The sequence below is a fragment of the Coturnix japonica genome, chromosome 1 (assembly GCF_001577835.2).
Source record: "Coturnix japonica isolate 7356 chromosome 1, Coturnix japonica 2.1, whole genome shotgun sequence".
Classification (NCBI taxonomy): domain Eukaryota; kingdom Metazoa; phylum Chordata; class Aves; order Galliformes; family Phasianidae; genus Coturnix; species Coturnix japonica.
In genome coordinates, this window is record NC_029516.1 from 1,697,239 (window position 1) to 1,715,836 (window position 18,598).

At 41.3% G+C, this 18,598-nt stretch overlaps 1 protein-coding gene across 2 annotated transcripts in view; it reads right to left on the reverse strand.

Annotated features, from left to right (window-relative positions):
* EXOC4 (exocyst complex component 4) overlaps positions 1 to 18,598 on the reverse strand; it is a 365,546-nt gene that overhangs the window by 307,220 nt on the left and 39,728 nt on the right. For both annotated transcript variants that reach the window (XM_032448867.1, XM_015861855.2), the window contains exons 6-7: positions 12,298 to 12,541; positions 6,079 to 6,256 (exon numbers count right to left, since the gene is read on the reverse strand). In XM_032448867.1, coding sequence (XP_032304758.1) covers positions 6,079 to 6,256; positions 12,298 to 12,541 — 422 coding nt within the window. The remainder of the gene's footprint in view (positions 1 to 6,078; positions 6,257 to 12,297; positions 12,542 to 18,598) is intronic.

Below are 18,598 nucleotides of genomic sequence, written 5' to 3' on the forward strand. Positions count from 1 at the left end.
CAGCAAGAATCATTCGGTGATAAGGAAAACAGATCAATGTGAATTTCTGCTTCACATTCTTTGCTTTTGACAGCAAACTGTGCCATTGCTACCTCGTTCCTTGCCCTTTCAATTGCATAATACACCCTACACTATGACACTTTGCACTTGACAACTTTGTCACCTTTACCTGGGCAATTTTAGCCATCCTGAATTCACAGCACATCTCCTCGGGAGCTTAAGTACCCAATTACTTCCTGATTGAAAGCATAAGGAGATAACTTGAACCATTAGATAAGTTGGAACGAGTCTATCAAATCCATTAGCTCAAAAGATATCACATATTGTTCTGAAGTATACTCAGTGTTAGCAAAGTTTAAGGAAACACCTTCCTGCAATGTCATCTTGTCCCTTCTTGGATTCAAACAGACAACGTTTATCCTGGCCCATATACTTTCACTGAAAGTTTTTCATGCTCCTAGTAGATGTTAGCAGGGGAGTGTTAGCATGTAACACTCAGTGTGCAGTATTTCTTACTAAATAATGCATGCTATGAGTTCACTTCCAATAAGAGATGGGGAAAAAAACATGCCAAGTTGCCTGCTCTGTAATTATTTAAATTCCAATTTTCAATATCAGCATCCTGGAGAGCATAGCACTCTCTCTCCCTCCTTTGTGCACCCAAGATTGAAACGGTGTTTTTCAAATGCTGAACAAAAATCACTTTCACAGCCATCATCCTCTCAGCTAAATGAGAGATGAGCATTAATGAGACAAACCAGGCAGGAGTCCGAGGGCATCAGTTCCACACATTTAAGATCATTTAAAGGGAACCAGAAAAACTGTCAGGCACATTATTTTGAAGACAACCATGAAACCATTAATTTCCCCAAGACAACGTTCTGATAAATAATGCTACTGCACGGCCAAGATATTACCTGGTGAACTTCCCAGATGTGACGGCTGTTTCACGTATTGCTCTGACATTTCAACTAGAATTTATGACATATTAACACTAACACTTCTCATACAAGAGTCTTACCTTATTAGAATTAACTGTGCCATAAATAGTTAATTCATCCTTTAAATGCAAAGCTTCTGCAAAGAGAGATTTGATATCCTATTCCAGAGTATATACCTTCTTAACTGAAATCACTACTGCAGAGATTCAGGGCTCACAATAGGCGACCACTCCTGAACTGCTTTTAGCATCACCATCCATTTCAGTAAGCTTTTTACACTGCTGCCAGGACTGTGCTGATCCACGCAGGTTAAGCAATAAGCCACCTGCTTTTTGCATGAGTGCTCTGAGGTGCTGCTCAACATAGCTGAGTAAAGATGCAGATGCCAACATCAACCCTTTGCTTCCCTCTCCTCCCCTATGCCAACACTGACATAGTTCAGGGACCTGGGCAAGCAGAATATGCAGCCAGCAGAAAACATCTGGCCAGACCAAATCCCTCAAATTAGATACCTGCTAGGAAAATGAGCATCAATGCCAGAAGAAGAGAAGCATCCTCAGACGTGGAGGTGGAAGTAGTGGTATCACAGCACAGCTGACAGATCTGTACAGCCTGCTGTGGAGTTGAACCCTCTCTACACCTCTTCCAGGGGATGCAATGGGGTAAATCAAGTGACTGCTCAACCCCACTGCCTTACCCTGCTTAAAGGAGAAGTGTATTTTGCTTTTAATATATCCACATGGAGCACGGCAACTACAAGTGAAGCCCAGCTTTTCAGCAACACATCACACTGCTGGCCACCAGACTTAGCTGCATACTGCAGAACTGCTCCATCTCCCTGCTTGAGCCACGTAAATGTGTTGTTCCCCTTTACAGGGAGGAAAATGCCACACACCTTCTAGGCAGAGGAGCATAATAAGTAAAGGAAACAGGTGTATCGTTCAGGAGTCTCTGGTACTTCCAACTCTGCAGCAACAGAACAGAAACATGCTGGCAGAGGACAGCCTTCAGCTTCTCCTGTCACAACTTTCTGATTCTTTCAGCAATGCTTAGGCTGCTAAATAACAATGTTTTCCAAAAACACCTGACAGCATCAAACAAAAGACCACAAAACAGGGACAGAAGCATGAATGTTTGTGTACTGTCCCCCCTGGTGCTTCTGAAGACATCACGTACATCCCCACAGCACCGATGTGAATTTCCTTCTCTTCTGCAGCAGAAAGAAATCAGAGATCGGCCACCTCCTTAAAAGGCCGAGAACTGTCAACTACAAACATCACTACTACAAAAGGAAAGATCTCTTCCTTGGAGGCAAATAGCACTGGCATAAGCTAATAACAGGATACTGAGGATGCATGGAGATGTCACGATTTGTGGGCATTTTCTCCAGCAGCAGGGTACTGCACTCATACAAAAGCTGACAGGATGATCACCCTGTCACCAGGAAGGTGACATTTCTGAAGAAGCTGAATGAACACTGGTATTATTCAGCAGGGACAGACGCCTCTCTCTCATCTTGGTATCAAAAGACAGTGCTAAGAAAGAAAAAAAAATGGTGAATGAGCTGTTAAGTGTTCTCTGCAATGGATCAAGAAAGAACCAGCACACCAAGTATCCATTGCTGCTGTAGCATGTCCTCTGTTAGCCCCCTGACTCTAACACAACGGGACAGGTGTGCCTGCCTTTAGCCCAAGGACATAGGACGGCTGCTCCAAAAGTAACACCTCCCATTTTCTTATGTTGGCTCACAGCATCACAGCCAGATGTGGTGATATGGAAGTAGAGGTTGAACTTTCCCACCAACACTGGTGTTACATTTAGTTGCTGTGTGCCAGATAGCAGCAGAGATACAGTCTTGACAAAATGATGTCTGATGCTGGGAACAAAGAGTGGATGCTGCACAGCAAGGGGGTGGGTGATGAGTTTCAGCAGTGGCGACTGTGGGTCACCTCCACTGTTACAGATATCTACAAGTGTGGCATGAACTACTCACACCAGTACAGCTCTCAGGGCTGTTCTCATACAGCTCACAGCTCTCTCGCCAACCAAGCACTTGATCCTATAAGAAGTGTGCTCCTCAGAAGGCTATTTTCAGATGGAAGTTTTTCATCCAGAGGGTGGTGATGTACTGGAACAGGTTGCCCAAGGAGGCTGTGGATGCCCCATCCCTGGAGGCATTCAAGGCCAGGCTGGATGTGGTGGTGACCCTGCACATAGCAGGGGGGTTGAAACTGGATGATCATTGTGGTCCTTTTCAACCCAGACCATCCTACAATTCTATGATCTCACTCACAGTGAAGAGCTAAATTAACTCCATACATAAAATAGCACATTAAAACTGAAACAACTTCCGCACCTCTCTCTTGTTGGTATGGCGATACTACTACAGGCAAGGCTGGCTCTGGTACAAATAACTTCAAGCTGTGTTTTACCAAGCAAGGCTGCTCTAATATTTTGACAAACTGATTTTTTTTGTTGGTTTGCTTTCTGGCAGCCAGCTCTAAAAGGTCACTCTGTCTTTCTCCCGATGACTTCAGTATTATTCTTTTATTATTCACAGAGAAGGTCAAAAATATATCTACATGCTCAGTATCTGAACACTGCATGGCTTTGAACCACCTCGCTAATACCACACCACAGTGATTTGTGTTGTTATTAGTCAGCACTCAGAAATCCAGCAAAACAAAAAAAAAACAAGAAAAAAAAAGACAATTTCCAGCCCGCTGTGAGCGCACATTATGACTTCAGTACAGAGCTATAAAGAGATAACCTTGCTGTAACATATTTCACATGCAGAGATGCACAATGTGTGCGTGGAAGAGATTATCTGCGTGAATTACAGAGCCATGTGGTACTGCTCCAGCACTGTGAATAAGTTTCATTCATTATGACCTGCAGGAATTGCGTCGTTTCCCCAATGCACCCCACCACTAACCTACTTCTTCCACGTTTTCACCTTCCCCCGACAGCATTTAAAATAAGTACTTTTACAACAGTTTTCTGCTCTCCCCCTTGCCACAAATGTAAAGTCTCCCCTCACAAAATTACCCCTAATTGAAAACAAGACATAGAAATAACTTTGTCTTGGGCTCAGAAAAACCCATTCCTATGATCACACACAAAAAAACAACCCACAAGGTTTTGAACAGAGAAATAGAAAATCTCCTCCTTTACAGTCAGCCGATGCTCATATCTTACCCTAAAACTGCAAGAGATCATGGAGTTTTTAAGTGCAGCTTTTGTGCACTGGCAAAGCTATCTGTGGATCTTATAGAAGCTTTTCAGGCTCCTTCTGACACTTGTGCTGTCACGCCAATAGCATTGAGATCCTTACAGTTGGGCTTTTACATTTTCCTTGGCATCTTATGTTATTTTTTTTGTAAAAGGCCTTGCTATGTATTTTCTCCCTAATAAAGAAAGCTCACTCACTCTGTACGTGCACACCTACATACGCTTCTGTACAAAAGTTTTATCAATGTTATTTTGTAATAGCCAGTGTAACTCACTCTTCACTTAACCACTCATGAGGAATGAAACCATCACAAGCCCTCACTGATAAGGGGGTATTACCAGCCTTGTCATTCTGCTTCACCGGAGATAAAATCTTGGAGGATTTTTAGTCCCGGGTCTTGTCCTGCTACAGCAAAGTTTGCACAATTCAAAGCTCTTAAAGGATTTCTCGACCTTGTGTATGACAGTAAGGTGGCTGGAGATACTCACTGCCAAACCCCTTCTTCCTGTCCTGAAGTCTTTGCTTTGATGGGCCAGACAGCTTCAATTTTATGACGCTCCTTTGTTTAGAAAACTTATCATTAACCTCTGTTTGGATATTCCCAAATTTTTCCTGCAATACTGAAGGAAGGTGAAAATCCTTTACAAAGACACATAAGTGGATAAGAAGACAGTGGGTGTGATCAAAAAGCCAATACAATACATTTACCAAGTCCAAGAAGTGCCTAAATTCACAGCGTGCATGCAGCTGGCCATATCTGTGTAAGCAAAAATCCTATGTGCATCATTCCAGAGAGTACAAATGAGATCAGTTCAAGAGGAAAGGCATTACAACAGAGATAAGATGACAAAAGGACTGGCACAGTAGAGAGGAGCTATGAAGGAAGGGAAGGAGATTGCTCACTCGCATTAGATGATTCCAGGTTCACAGGGGAAAGCCTCAAAAGGAGGAATCTCCAGGAAGAGGGAGGTCTAAGAGAGATGCAGCCAGGCTCCACCCCTTGCAGTTGCACAGGTGAACTGCCCTCACCTTTACTCCCAGGGCTGAGCAGGTCCTTTACCCAATCAATCAAGTGGATGAGGCAGTGACTCAACAGTCACCATAAACAGTCCAATAAGCCTTTAGAGAAACAAGAATAGACCTGTGCCCTACAATGAAAATGTGCATTCAGTGTTGGAGACAGTATTTTTCAAGAACAGGACAGAGGTGAAATGACCAACATAAATCTTGTAAACAATGGCAGGTTAATTTCTTCAGCCTCCTCTAGAAAACAATGGGTGAATTGTACAGTCCTCTACATGGAAAAGATACAAATTGTAAAAAGTGGAGGGAAAAAAAAAGAAAAATCTACTGATCATGTGTTAATCTCACAAAAAGAATGAGAGAAAAGTCGTGTGACAGACAGCTCTGCTGCTCAGATGCTACGGTGATAGGCGTGGTACCAAAATAAAGTCTAAGCAAGGTTCAGCTTTAGCATGCTATGGTTTAGAATATGAATCAAACAAGGCTTCCCTGAAAACATGCTGGCAGCTACTGTCTCAACTGACTACAACCAAGGCGTAATGACAAGGGAAGACAAGCGATTAGAGCAGTGACACTTAATAAGACAGGCATGGCATGGGAACATGGAACAGAAGTGTCACTATCTGAAAGCTTCTGCTAAATCACTCAGTAGACAAAAGGAATCAACTACTCCATGCACTGTAAGGGTGAATCCATAGTTTTTGTTTCGCTGGTATTTAAGCTCTTTGGAATCTAAAAGTTTGCTAGAAACATGTAAACTCACCGTAAGTCAAGACAGCTTCCAGTGCAGCTGTCCTTTGAGCATAACAGAACTGTTTGCTATGGTATTCCGGTTTAAAATCTGTCCCAAGCAGAAACTGTGCCCATCTGACAGACTCTTACCTGCAAGACATCCTGGATCTTCACCCACACATCAACCATGTCATAGAGCTTGATATCACCATCGTACTGGCTGCAAGGAGAGGCCACTGTTTGCTGAAGGTGTCCAAGGACTACAGAGTGCGCAGCAGCCACAGCGTTGAATTTGTCAAAGAGAAGCTCCAGCAGCTCCAGCAGCAACCTGAAAGGGACAAGAGCAACCTCCACTCAGGTTACAGTGTATTCTGGAAACATGTTGTAAGGCAGCATATCAGGGCAATTGGCAGGAATCAGATCTTGACTTCAGACTCAGTTTTGAGACAACCAGGCAGTCCACAACAGAGCATCAAACTCTCTGTTGCCCGTAGGGGACCAGCTCAAGTTTCATACCTCGTTACTTCCTACCAACTTTCTTTTTGCACTCTCTTCTATATCCGAGCTGCTCATCTTTAACGTGCTCTGCCTGGGGTGCAGGAAAGACAAATTCATTCCTAACTTCAGAACACTTTAATGCTGTGACATTACAGATCATTTTAAGGTTCCAGAGAGGCTACCTGCTTTTTCTCCAGAAGACGGGAAGAGTATCAATTCAATAAGCGTTTACTTACCCATACAAACATAATGTAAGATATTCATCTTAAATTATGAAATGAGCAGCATGGAATGTTTTAAACATGAAAGATCAAGAACAGATTAAACAACATGAAACATAAAAGAAAAAGTTCATCAGTTGCTTAAGTTATAATGATTTTATTACTAAGTGTAAGGAGCTACAGCTACCACCTCAACATATCACCTGCTCCTATAGCTTCTTTATAGCCCAATTATTGTAATTAATGCACATCTGCAAAGTCCTACATATTCTGTGATAAAGCATCACCTTTGACCATATTATCTGAAAAAAAGGAAAATGTGGATAATTTCACTGCTTTTTAATGAGCAATTCAAGTCCACACGTAACCCCAACAAAATGTGAGGTTAACACTTCCCAAATCCATATGTTATCTGCTTGTGAGCTCTGACAGACAGGCTCCATTCCATTTAACTAAAGCAGTTAGGAATTATCACGCACTTGCTGTGTCTCACCATCAGGACAGAAGGGCTGCAGGAGAAGCAGAGCTGCCTCTGCTCGTTAACCATCACACTGCAGCTTTCTGTTAACAACCACTAACAAGGTGCGCATTCATGTCTCGGCCACTTCAGCTCAAGGGTGCAGACCTCCTGTTACATCAGCAGTTTTAAGCCAGAAGCTGGATAGTTAACTTAAAAAGCTGTTGTACGTTTGCAAGAATAGCCCGGCATGATGTTGTAGCTAAAACCACTTATCTCAGCTTAAACTTCTATTTTGCCAAGGACAGAGGCTAGCTATTATTTAAAATAATAAATAAATAGATATATAAAGCCCATCAGCTCATTGTGTGTCATGCATCCATCATCATTTGACATAAATACGTACAACACTGTACAGCAGTCTATCAAGGGTCTCACACGGACCATCCCCATTCACCTACACAGCCCGATGGTTAATCAGATTAAGCTTTATTCAACTACAAGAGCTGTGGGATAAGTCCAGATGGGTGCAGCAAGGAACATTTCAAGTGTCCAAGAATGTGTTCATGCTAATCATCGGTAATTGTGGTACATAGAAGATACACAGCGAGATTAACTGTGTCATCCTAAGTGACTGTGTAACCAAGACATACATAGAAGCAATCCAAAATAAACTGGTGTGAATATTTATTTCCTTCTTTTAAGAAAACTAAGATATGCCTGAAGAAAAAGTACCGAGAGAGAAAACACTACTGTTTTTATCTTTTATAACCCTTTAGATATTTAAATAAGACACCGTCAGGGGATATAGAGAAGCATAAAAGATATACACAAACGATAAAGGAAAATCTAGCATGGAAGTCATTCTCTTCCATTTAGGTTTTGCTTCAATCTTAATAACTATCCTGTCGAAGCTAAACAGAGAAGTTGCTCCTGTGGAATGTCCTACACAGCTTCAGCCTTCTCTGATTGCTCTTGTCCTGTCGCCAATGTTACCAGTGAAGACAACAGGGGAACGTGCAGCCAAGGCTGTCTGAAAACCACCCTGCATTATTTAAGCAAGTACCTGTTCCAGCTTATTACGGGACAGGGGAGAGGTGACTATTGCTTCAGAAGCCCCTACAAGATATACACAACTTCTCATAGCAAGTAACAGAGACAACCAAAGGGGCAGCTAGGGCAGGTGGCTGCTCAGCTAAAAGAACTGCATTAGAGTTTAGAAAGAAAATGATTTTCCTTCTCGAGGAACCGATGTGTCATTGATTGACATGCCAAAAAGATGCCCTTATGGGATCACATTAATTCTTTGCCACTAAGAAAATTTAGCAATGCAAGCCCAAGCTCTGCTAACATCCCACTGCTAATGAAAATTTAATTATCCACATACCTCACTGTTGCCCCAGGAAAGCATGATTTTGCAGAACAAAACTAGCTGGATATTTAGACAAATTCATTTTTCTTGATTCTAAGTGAGCTTGATCTCACATTATCAACTTGTTTACGAAGCCTCTACTAAAACAGGATTACACTGAACAGTTATTTGGTCTTCTTATTTTTCTGTTCTCCTGGTACAATTGAAAGCTTCCTCACCCATGTTATTCAGTGTCACTAACACGATGTTATATTCTCCATTCTCAACCAAAAATCCTTTTTCCACTTCTCCCCGTTTTCAAATTAGCCAGCACCTCTTAATTTTCCTTTCTCTGAAAGTCTTCCAGAACTGTCAGGTCATTTTTGAAACAAGGTGACCCAAAGGAGACAGACACAAGCCGTGTCAGACAGCCAATAAGACAAAACAGCATAAAATGATATGGCCTAGATTTTATGCACATGAGGTTGCAGCACCGAGTGACCTAAGCAGAAAACATACAGACAATGACAGAAGAGTGGGCTTAGGCAATTTGTCAAAGCAATCTCATAACCCCTTCACCGAGAAATATGGTAAATATCTTGAGAGACAGTGACACAGACCCGGAAGCAACCCCTATTGTCTGGGCAATAACGGAGAATGAACTGATGCAAAGTGACTGCTGGCACCTGAGTGAGGTCGCTAATGACAACTCAGGCATTTTAGCAGCAACAATGTTCTCTGCCAGGTCAGAGTGTTGGCATGTATATAATTTCTCTACTCATTTGAAAGTCTGAAGATGAAATAAAATGCCAGAAATACGTTATAAACATGTGGGGTAAAATGCATTGAGTCCAGCTGATAGGATTTATGAACAAAACTGGCAATACACCTCTTCCTTCTGGGCTGGATCTTCAAGTACAAGTAAAGCTAAAGCAATGTACCCCCCTACCAAAATCCTATCCCAGAAATCTGGCCATGCGTGTCCAAATTATTTCTCTTCTCAAGTCAGCAGCCTTCTGTAACTGAAACCCACAAGTTAACCACATTTTAATGTATTCACATCATTTTGTGGGGGCAAATACACATGAATAAAGAGTTAATGTTCATAGAAAAGTAGAGCCAAACATGTTGACTAGTTAGGCTCATACTAAATCAGGTATACACCATCACTGCATCCAGAAAATCTAAACATCAGCTGTGTCACAGAGCCATGCAAGTCTTCCTTTTATTCATCTTAAAAATTCGGGTGCAATTTATAATGGTTTTATTGTCCAATTCCAATACGATTATGATATTACATTGTCCTATGCCTTTGGACTCTCATAGCGTTTTCCAGAGATTATTTCTCTCTTGTACAATGAGGAGGCTTTCTATTATTGTTCTGGTGATTCCCTGAAAGAACTGCACCAGAATCTCCACAAGCACATTCATCAAGCGGCATCCAATGTCATCTTTTCCACAAGGAAAAGAAATAAGCCAACCTCAGAGGGTCAGCACGATGATGAAGAGATGCATATAGTTTGGTCTGTAAATACCTAACAAGCAGAAGGGAACTGTCCAGCAGAATGCTCAACATAAAGCCCCTGTTCTGCCCTCACCTCCTCTCTGCCATCTCATTAGTCATTCTATTTGCCAGAGGTGAGAGTTTTGTATGGATATCATACAAAGTACAGTACCTGAATACAGGCATTGAGCTCTGAAAGGCATTCGCATGTGACTTGTGCTAAGGTGAAATGAAAAACATTTTATTCACCAAATCCTAAGGTCAAACAATCATTGTGGCTGACTGGCTAACGAACAGTTAATCACTTTGCATCATGTTCAATTTTGGAGTCTTGCAGAGCTCTCATGAAATAGGAGGACCTTGTTGTTCCAGCTTTGTTTTTTCTTGACACCAGGAAAAAGTAACTTCATTTTTATTTGAAATTGTAGCTAATTTATGGGGTGGTATACCTTTCCATACTATAATTTACTCTTTTCAACATAAATGAATTTATCTGCTTGATATAAACTTCCCATGTAATTCCAGTTTAGAATCAGTTCTAATTATCTCCTTACTCAACAGGAATTCAAGACACTTTCCAGAGCTTTACAATACAGGCATCATAAGGGATCACAAACTGCTATTAACCAAATGCCAAAATCCACTGAAGTTTTTGGTACCTTACCCAGGCCTCTGGGCACATTAACATCAATGAAGTATGATCCAAACCAACTTTATCAATTTCAAAGGGTATGCAATAGCCATGAAACCTCTCAGGATGAATTCATAAAACAAGAATTAAGAATATGTTAAACAAGAACAAAGTATATGTTAAGCTCCATGTTGGTGTGAACAATGAAAGCATTGCCTTTCAACCCAACCAAAAAAGCCTGCTATAGTTTAATCAAGATATCAATACCAAAACGTTAACTCTTCACAGCATAATTGGTTACACAGCAATGAAATCTGGGAAAGGCTGCCCAGGGAAGTGGTGAAGTCACCACTCACCATTAAAAAAAGGGTTAGATGCAGCACTGAGGAACATGGTTAGTAGGCACAGCGGTGATGGGTCAGTGGTTGGTAGATGATCTTAGTGGTCTTTTCCAATTTTAATGATTCTATGTTTCTACTCTAAAATAAATAGAGGAATTGGAAAAGAATTCTTTACCAAAGTTCACCTCAGAAGTGATTTCTGCTGTGCAATATTAATTTCTTCTGGTGGTGATCACTGCGATGAGCAGTATCACAAATTAAGAATTCAGCTAGAAGCAATAGGTAGCCCTTAATATGTTCTGTTTTAGCAAACCATGAAGAACAGCAGAAACATATTTCTCAGTTGATTTTCACACTTTGCAACTAATGGAGCTGCAAAACAAATAGATTTTTGGCCATATATTTATTGATATAATTAGTTCCATATATGATTACAAAGCTTTGCATCTGCATCACCTTAATTAGACTCTGCTGCGCTTGAAATGAGTAACTGAGTTGAATCTTCTCTTCCCAAGTGCAACATTGGAACATAGTATTTGTTTCAGCACCAAGTGCTCTTTACAGCATACATGCCAGCAATCTGAGACAGCATTACAATTCAATCTATTGTAAAGCTGCTTAAAATGAAAAGTTTATGTTAAAAAAAAAATAACCAAGCACTTAACATTCTGTACCTCTTACTAGTAAAGTAATTTTGGCTTTTACAGAGCTTCTGTCTTCAAATTTGGATTTCAAACATGTTTATAGAATCACAGAAAGGCTTAGGTTGGAAAGGACCTGAAAGACAATTGAGTCCCAATCCCCTTGCCATGAGCAGGATTGTCATCAGGTTGCCCAGGGCTCATTCCAACCTGGCCTTGAATGCCTTCAGGGATTTGGCATCCACAGCTTCTCTGAGCAGCCTGTTCCAGTGCCTCACCACCCTCTGAGCAAGGAATTCCTTCCCAACATCTAATCTAAATTTTCACTCTTTTAGCTTGAAGCCATTCCTCCTTGTCCTATCAGTATTATGCCATGTAAAAACTTATCCCCTCCCAACTTATAAGCTCCATGCAAGTACTGGAAGTTTAGCCAGAAGACTCTTCTTCGACCAAGCACAGAAGGAAGCATCTCCCTCTCCCACAGCCTTAGTGGAAAAGCAACAATACTTCCCCCCTTTCTGAATACATTTCCTAAATTCCCAAGCCTTTTAGGTGCTCATGGTACATCAGCCCTTCAGAGAGACAAAGGCATTTCTCCAAAAAATTACTATTTAAGATCTCTGCTACCGCAAGAAAAAAAAACAGCAAACAACATACAACATTGGCATTCCTTCTCTGGACATCTCTTTGCAGCAATCACATTTCAATGCTTGAAATATCCTTACCTAGGCTGATTTTCCTGGGAAATATTTTCTCCCCTCTGGTAATCACTGTCTGCCACCTGAGTCGTGGACCGCTTAACAATCTGCTTGAGTTCTTGTTCTAGGCGATCCTGGGTGGCTTTCACTGTTTCAGGGATTTTTTTCAGCTTGGCCAGCCCTTTGATGAGGATGCCCATGAAGACAGTGCTGTTCTCCTCTGGATCCAGTTCCGTATCTTCTTTAATATCCAGGAGGCTTGTTTCTCGCACTGGAATATATTTAAAAAGGCATAATCCAAGTTTCAAACTATTGAAAACAACACTTGGCAAATAAGTTTTAAATGCTTTTTCTGCATGTTGCCATCAGAGAACTATCAGGGAATAAAGGAAACATCAGCACTCGGATTTTGGTGGGGTGGGAGAGGGCAATGGAAGTTTTAGTTTCCTTGGAGGAAACATTATGTATCCATATGTAAACACACCATTGCACATTTGACTGATTTAGAAATAAAGCTTATGGTGTTATGTATTAGTTATGAAGCAGAGGAAGCCTGGTGCAATTAACATATGCATAAACGAGGAGGTGTTCTATCACCATGAATCCCCTGAATGAGTTTCAAGGAGCTAAAAACTACATTTCTAACCCAGCTATTTTTCTTCACTGTATTTTTCACAAGAGGGGAATTTTCATTATAAACACTATCAAGCTTAACAGACTCCTGATAAATTCAGCAAAGTTTACACTGTCGAAGTGAATTATTGTTTGATGTTATCCCATTCTGCTTTATTACGTCTGTCAAGGGGCTGATGAAGTTACCCAAATCTTTTAGCAAGGCTTCCTGAAAGGAAAAACTAAGAGAATTAGAGAGGATATTGTGGATATGGTCCTCCTGAAGTGACAGGGACAGCACTGGGAGAAATTCTGTTGCTAAGCGACAAAAGGAGAAAAGCAAGAGGTTCTGTGCTTGTTTTAAGTATGTTCATTAATCAACATTTCTTAATTTACAGATAATGCCCAGGAACAACAAAAGGATGTCTCTACTGAAGACTGAGTGAAGCACTTAATAAACATATTGAGATGATCCATGGCAAATAAGCATCTGAAAGGCAAACTGAACTAGCTCTTTGTTAACGGAGATAGTGCATGGACAAACACCACCAGAGCAATGCCATCCACCATACTGGCTCCTTGTGTAGAAATCAAGCCAGAAAGGCTGTTTCAGTGCCAGCTGACACCAGTCTCAACAGCAGAGTGTTCCTTTCTGTCATGCAATCCCAACAACAGCACCCTGAGCTCAAATCAGACTTGCTGCTTGCTCTTGTATTTCAGCTTGGGAACCATCAATGCAGACCAGTAAGAGCAGGGTAAGAAGGGACCCCATAAGATCAACATACACTGTGATGAAGAACGACATCAGGTTTTGAATAATCAACATCGGAGGGAGAACATCTGGGAACTCACACAGGGCCTTCTTCTCCTCATGTATATGCTTCTTGCAATTGAAGTTTAATTGAACTTGTAATTTTGCAATTTAAGGGGGTAGATTCAACAAACCCATAAGCACTCAGGATAAGCTTATACATAAAAATGCAGTGATAACACAGGAGACACTCAGAATGCACATAAACTATAATACTAATTATAAGTTATCACAGAAACACAGAATGGTTTAAGTTGGAGGAGACCTTGAAGATCAGCTAGTTTCAACCCCCCCTGGCCATGGGGTTTGGGTTGCCAACCACTAAATTAGGCTGCTCAGGACCCCATTCAGCCTGGCCTTGAACATCTTCATGAATGGAGCATCCACAACCTCCCTGGGCAGCCTGTTACAGTGCCTCACCACTGTAACCTCCTAGCATCTAGCCTAAATCTACCCTCTTATAGTTAAAAGCCATTCCCTCTTGTTCTATCACTGTTAGGCCATGTAAAAATTCAGTCCCTCTTGTCCAGTTTTCCATCCCTCAGGACACCCAAGTCCTTCTCCCCAGGGCTGCTCTCAAGGATTTATTCTCCTAGTCTATACTCCTATTTGGGATTGTCCCACCCCAAGTGCAACACCTTGTACTTTGCCTTCTTAAACCTCATTAGATTCTCATGTGCCCACTTTCTGAGCATGTCCAGGTCCCTCTGGATGGCATCCCTCTCTACTGTTCTGTCAGCTGCACCACTCACCTTGGTGGCATCAGCAAACTTGCTGAGGGTACGCTCAATCCCACTATCTATGTTGTTGATTAAAATGATGAAGATGACCAGCCTCCATCTGGACACTGAGCTGTTGACAACAACCCTCCAGTGGTCTCAGATCACCCGCTCATCTCTCATGTGCCTTAACATCTCTTCCTCAAGATCATGAACATCACCAGGGAGGGCACAGTTGCTGTAGCCCAGGCTGCCTCCAATCTTAGCCTCTTTTATGATCTCCTCTTCCTTGCTGTTCAGCAATGCTTCACCTCTGGTGGATCTGTCCAAAATCTGAACCAGAAAGTTGTCATCAATGGACTCCAGGAGTCTCCTGGATTACTTGCAGCTCACTGTGTTGTTTTCCCAGCAGATATCCAGATGGTTGAAACCCCCCACCAGGATGAGACCCTACATGCAGGACACCTCTTGCAGTTGAAGCAAGGAGGCCAACTTAGCAGGTTCCCCTTTATCAGATGGCCTGCAGTAGACTCCAGCCACATGATACCTCTCATTAGTCCAGTGTCTAGTTTTAACCCACAAACTCTCAACCTTTTCATTAGTCACTCAGGCAGAGCTCCTCACAAATTATCCATTTCTTAATATAGAGGGCAACTCCCCCAACCCCTCCTACCTCACCTATCCCTTCTAAAAAGCTCATAGCCCTCAGTCATGGTATTCCAGTTATGTGAGTCATCCCACCATGTTTCTGTGACAGCAATAAGATTGTAGTTTTCCAACTGCACCACGGTTTCCAGTTCCTCCTGCTTATTTCCCATGCTGTGTGCATTGGTATAGAGGCACTTCAGCTGGGCTTTTGGCTGCGTTACCTTCTTGGAGGAGCCCTCTCAAAAACCTCTGGGAAAAACCTGAGGCAAACATTTCTACTCAAAGCTCTCATCTCTCAAACACCTTTCAACCCACATGGCTGCAAAGCACTTTGTGCACTGTTTATATGGTCCACCCGCTTTGTTAATGCTGCTTGTTATTCCTTTAAAAACCACAGCATACCAGGAACAAACACAGAAAACGAGATCTTTGGAACAATAGCTGTGGAAAAGACAACACTGGAAATGCTAGAGAAGGTTCTGACGTGTTGTTTAAAAGTAAAAATGAAATTCTTGTTGCTCAGAGTTCAACGCACAGCATTCAGAGCCTAAACAACCTTTCAGACAGGTCCCCATCATTACACCACAGCACCTTTGTAAAGGGGGTTGTAAATTATTCTGAATATCACACAATGAAAACAAGAGAGGAAGGAAGCACTGCTACATCCAAACATGAGGATGGCATTTAAGAGGAACGAAGGCAGCAATCTTGCTGAGAATTCTGCTATCACACAAAGATGAACACTCTTCCATTTTTAAAGAGCAAACCAATCTTGAAACACCCTTATATAGTCAGGACAATGATTTACATCTCTTACAAGTAACAGCACACTTCAATATCTAGTAGCAACACATCAGTATATACGTTCTGTTAGATCATACCTTTTGATAAAACAGTAGGAATTTTGTTTCCTGCACATTCTGCCTATTAAAGAGGTATCCTGGGTAGCCTTGGGGGCCCATTGATCTACAAGATCTAACAAGATCCCAACCCTGGGATACTGAAGATGCCCTTTTCTTGTGTCTTCCCTACTTCAAACATCCCCTTCTACAATTTTATGTCATCAAGGGGTTATTTGACCACAAAGCTCTGGGCCATAAATCAGTCCCTCGTCTCTTCAAAAAAGGTATTAAAGCAGACTGACGCTTACAAAGTTCACCTTTAAAACTGCAAGCCCACATACTATTTCCTGTGGGCTGAGGAGCTCCATGGGTGAAAGATGATGTCCATACAGATCGCCTCTCCAAGCTTCATCTATATTCATAACCACCGTTTAAGAATAAATAAATGTCATTTTCTGAGATGTGGACAAAAGCATAAGGCTTCCTTGCTTTCAACATGCACCAGTTTCTACCTGAACTGCAGCTGCATTATGTATGCTCTCCCGTTACAGAACTAACACTGCAGTTCAGGCCATAAGCACCTGCTTTATGCAGAGAACCCATGAAAGATCACATTATTCCTTCAATGCTTGTCTTAATTAATTACTCTGTATTATGGGGCCACTGTTTATATTTGGTTACCAACTTTTTTTGTCATTAAAAAAAAGGGGAAAAAAAATTAATTAAACACAACTTTGAATCAGAGTATCATTAAGATTGGAAAAGAGCACTAATCATATTGTTTTGTTCTAACAGCCTAATGATCGACTCCTGTATGTAGGCCCATATAAACCAACTTAAAGAGAACAACAACCTCAAGAAGCAACATCTTTGCCACAACCTTTCTAATGAAATACGGAGATATTTTCAGATGCGTTACAACCTGTGAGTTGGGTATTGGGAAAAAAAAACACTCAACTCCACGTCTAAGCCAAAATCCATATCCAGCCCAAATCAACAGAAAGTTTAATCATGTGCATCATTGATTTATCACTTCCACATACAAAAAGGGAGAGAAGTTTTCCTGGTTTGACGATACCCTATAAAAACATCAGCTCCAATTGATGATACTCTAATTTGTGCTGTTCTGCCATTTCACAAGAAATCTGCTGCAAGAGATGTTTCAATAGCACTGATCCCCAGAAATCTTGTGTTGATAACTCATTTCAGTATAACAGACCTAAGGAAAGATACTTGGGTCTTGTTTTTCATTCCAACGAATCTTCAACATTTGCTGCTACTTATTACAGATGATTTCATTTCAGCTGTGTGCGCTTATGGGCAACCAGTAAAATTTAACATAGTATTTTCCATGATTCATGTCCTTCCAGATAATAAATTCTGTGTCTTCGATACAGTTAGAGAAAACAATGCAAATTCACAGTCTCCCAAAGGTATGTTATACCTGAAGAAATTTAACCTGCTAATTGTGGTGCTGAATCCTTTTGATCTGTAAGTGGAGACAACAGGCAACAAATAAGTAGTTACTTCAGAAACGGTCACTTACAGATTTTAGTCATTTCCTGATCTGCCTTAGTATCAAGCCCTAAAGAAAACAGATCTCAGAGATTAATAACCTCAAAGCCTGAAGGCAAATCTCGTCTTTTTATAACTGTGATTGATGCAGGTCTATACAGTTTTTAGGACAGTAGTCTTCCGAAAGCAGAGATGCTGGAATTTGATAAGGCTACTCTCTCAAATCTATTGTAACTGCATTTAACTTTAAGGAAACAGTACCAAGCAACTTTGTGAGCCACTCTGAAAATCCACCCGATGCATAGCAGTCAAATAACTCTGTGACTGCATATAGAAAAATCTAATCAAATTCTTCAAGAAGAAAGACAAAGAATTCCTTTTGGATCTCACTACATGGGTCTAAAACTCTCCATCTTCCCTTTCCTCCTCCAAACGTACATGCATTATATGTGTGTGTCAGTGCACAGCATCAAGCCACAATGTGAACCACTGGTGAGGATAAGGGAGAAAGCACAGCCCTGCAAAACAGCACATTAAAAGTTACTTCACTGGTTTTCATGTTTGTTGTGCAGTGGCAAAACATTCTCAAGCTGCAGGAACAGGCTTCCTCTTAAATAACACAGGCACAAAAATTTACCCTCAGACAATCAAGACAAACTGTGCTTTTCACACAGCACTATAATGACAGCAGGAAAAAAAAATACAGATTCACTGCTGGATTCCCACCACCTTCTGATTAAGTCCTCGGTTGGACTTGTGCAAATGCAAAACAGCTCACAGGACAAGTCAGGTTTAGCAAGAGAATTTAACTTTTAGTCTGAATGCTTGAGAAAAAACACCCTGCTGGTGTCAGATCCCCAGGTGATGTTAATAAGAAAAAAAACATCTTTTATTTATTAATTGAGCACTCTTAAGGTGGAAACAACTGTAACAAGAAACAGAGAATGCCAGAATGGTATTTTTAGAGCATCTTTATAACTGGACCTTAAAGCTCCAGGATTCCTCAGGGCATTTCAAGGGCTGGATTCATAGGCCTCCCCCAATACTTCCACCTACACACAGGGACCTGCATTCTTGAGCTGTAACTACACATTTAATCTTTGAAGCCACCACACTGCTTGGATCTAGAAGCTAAGTTTTTCTCTTGCAGCTGAGGAATATCGATCACGGAAGAAAATCAT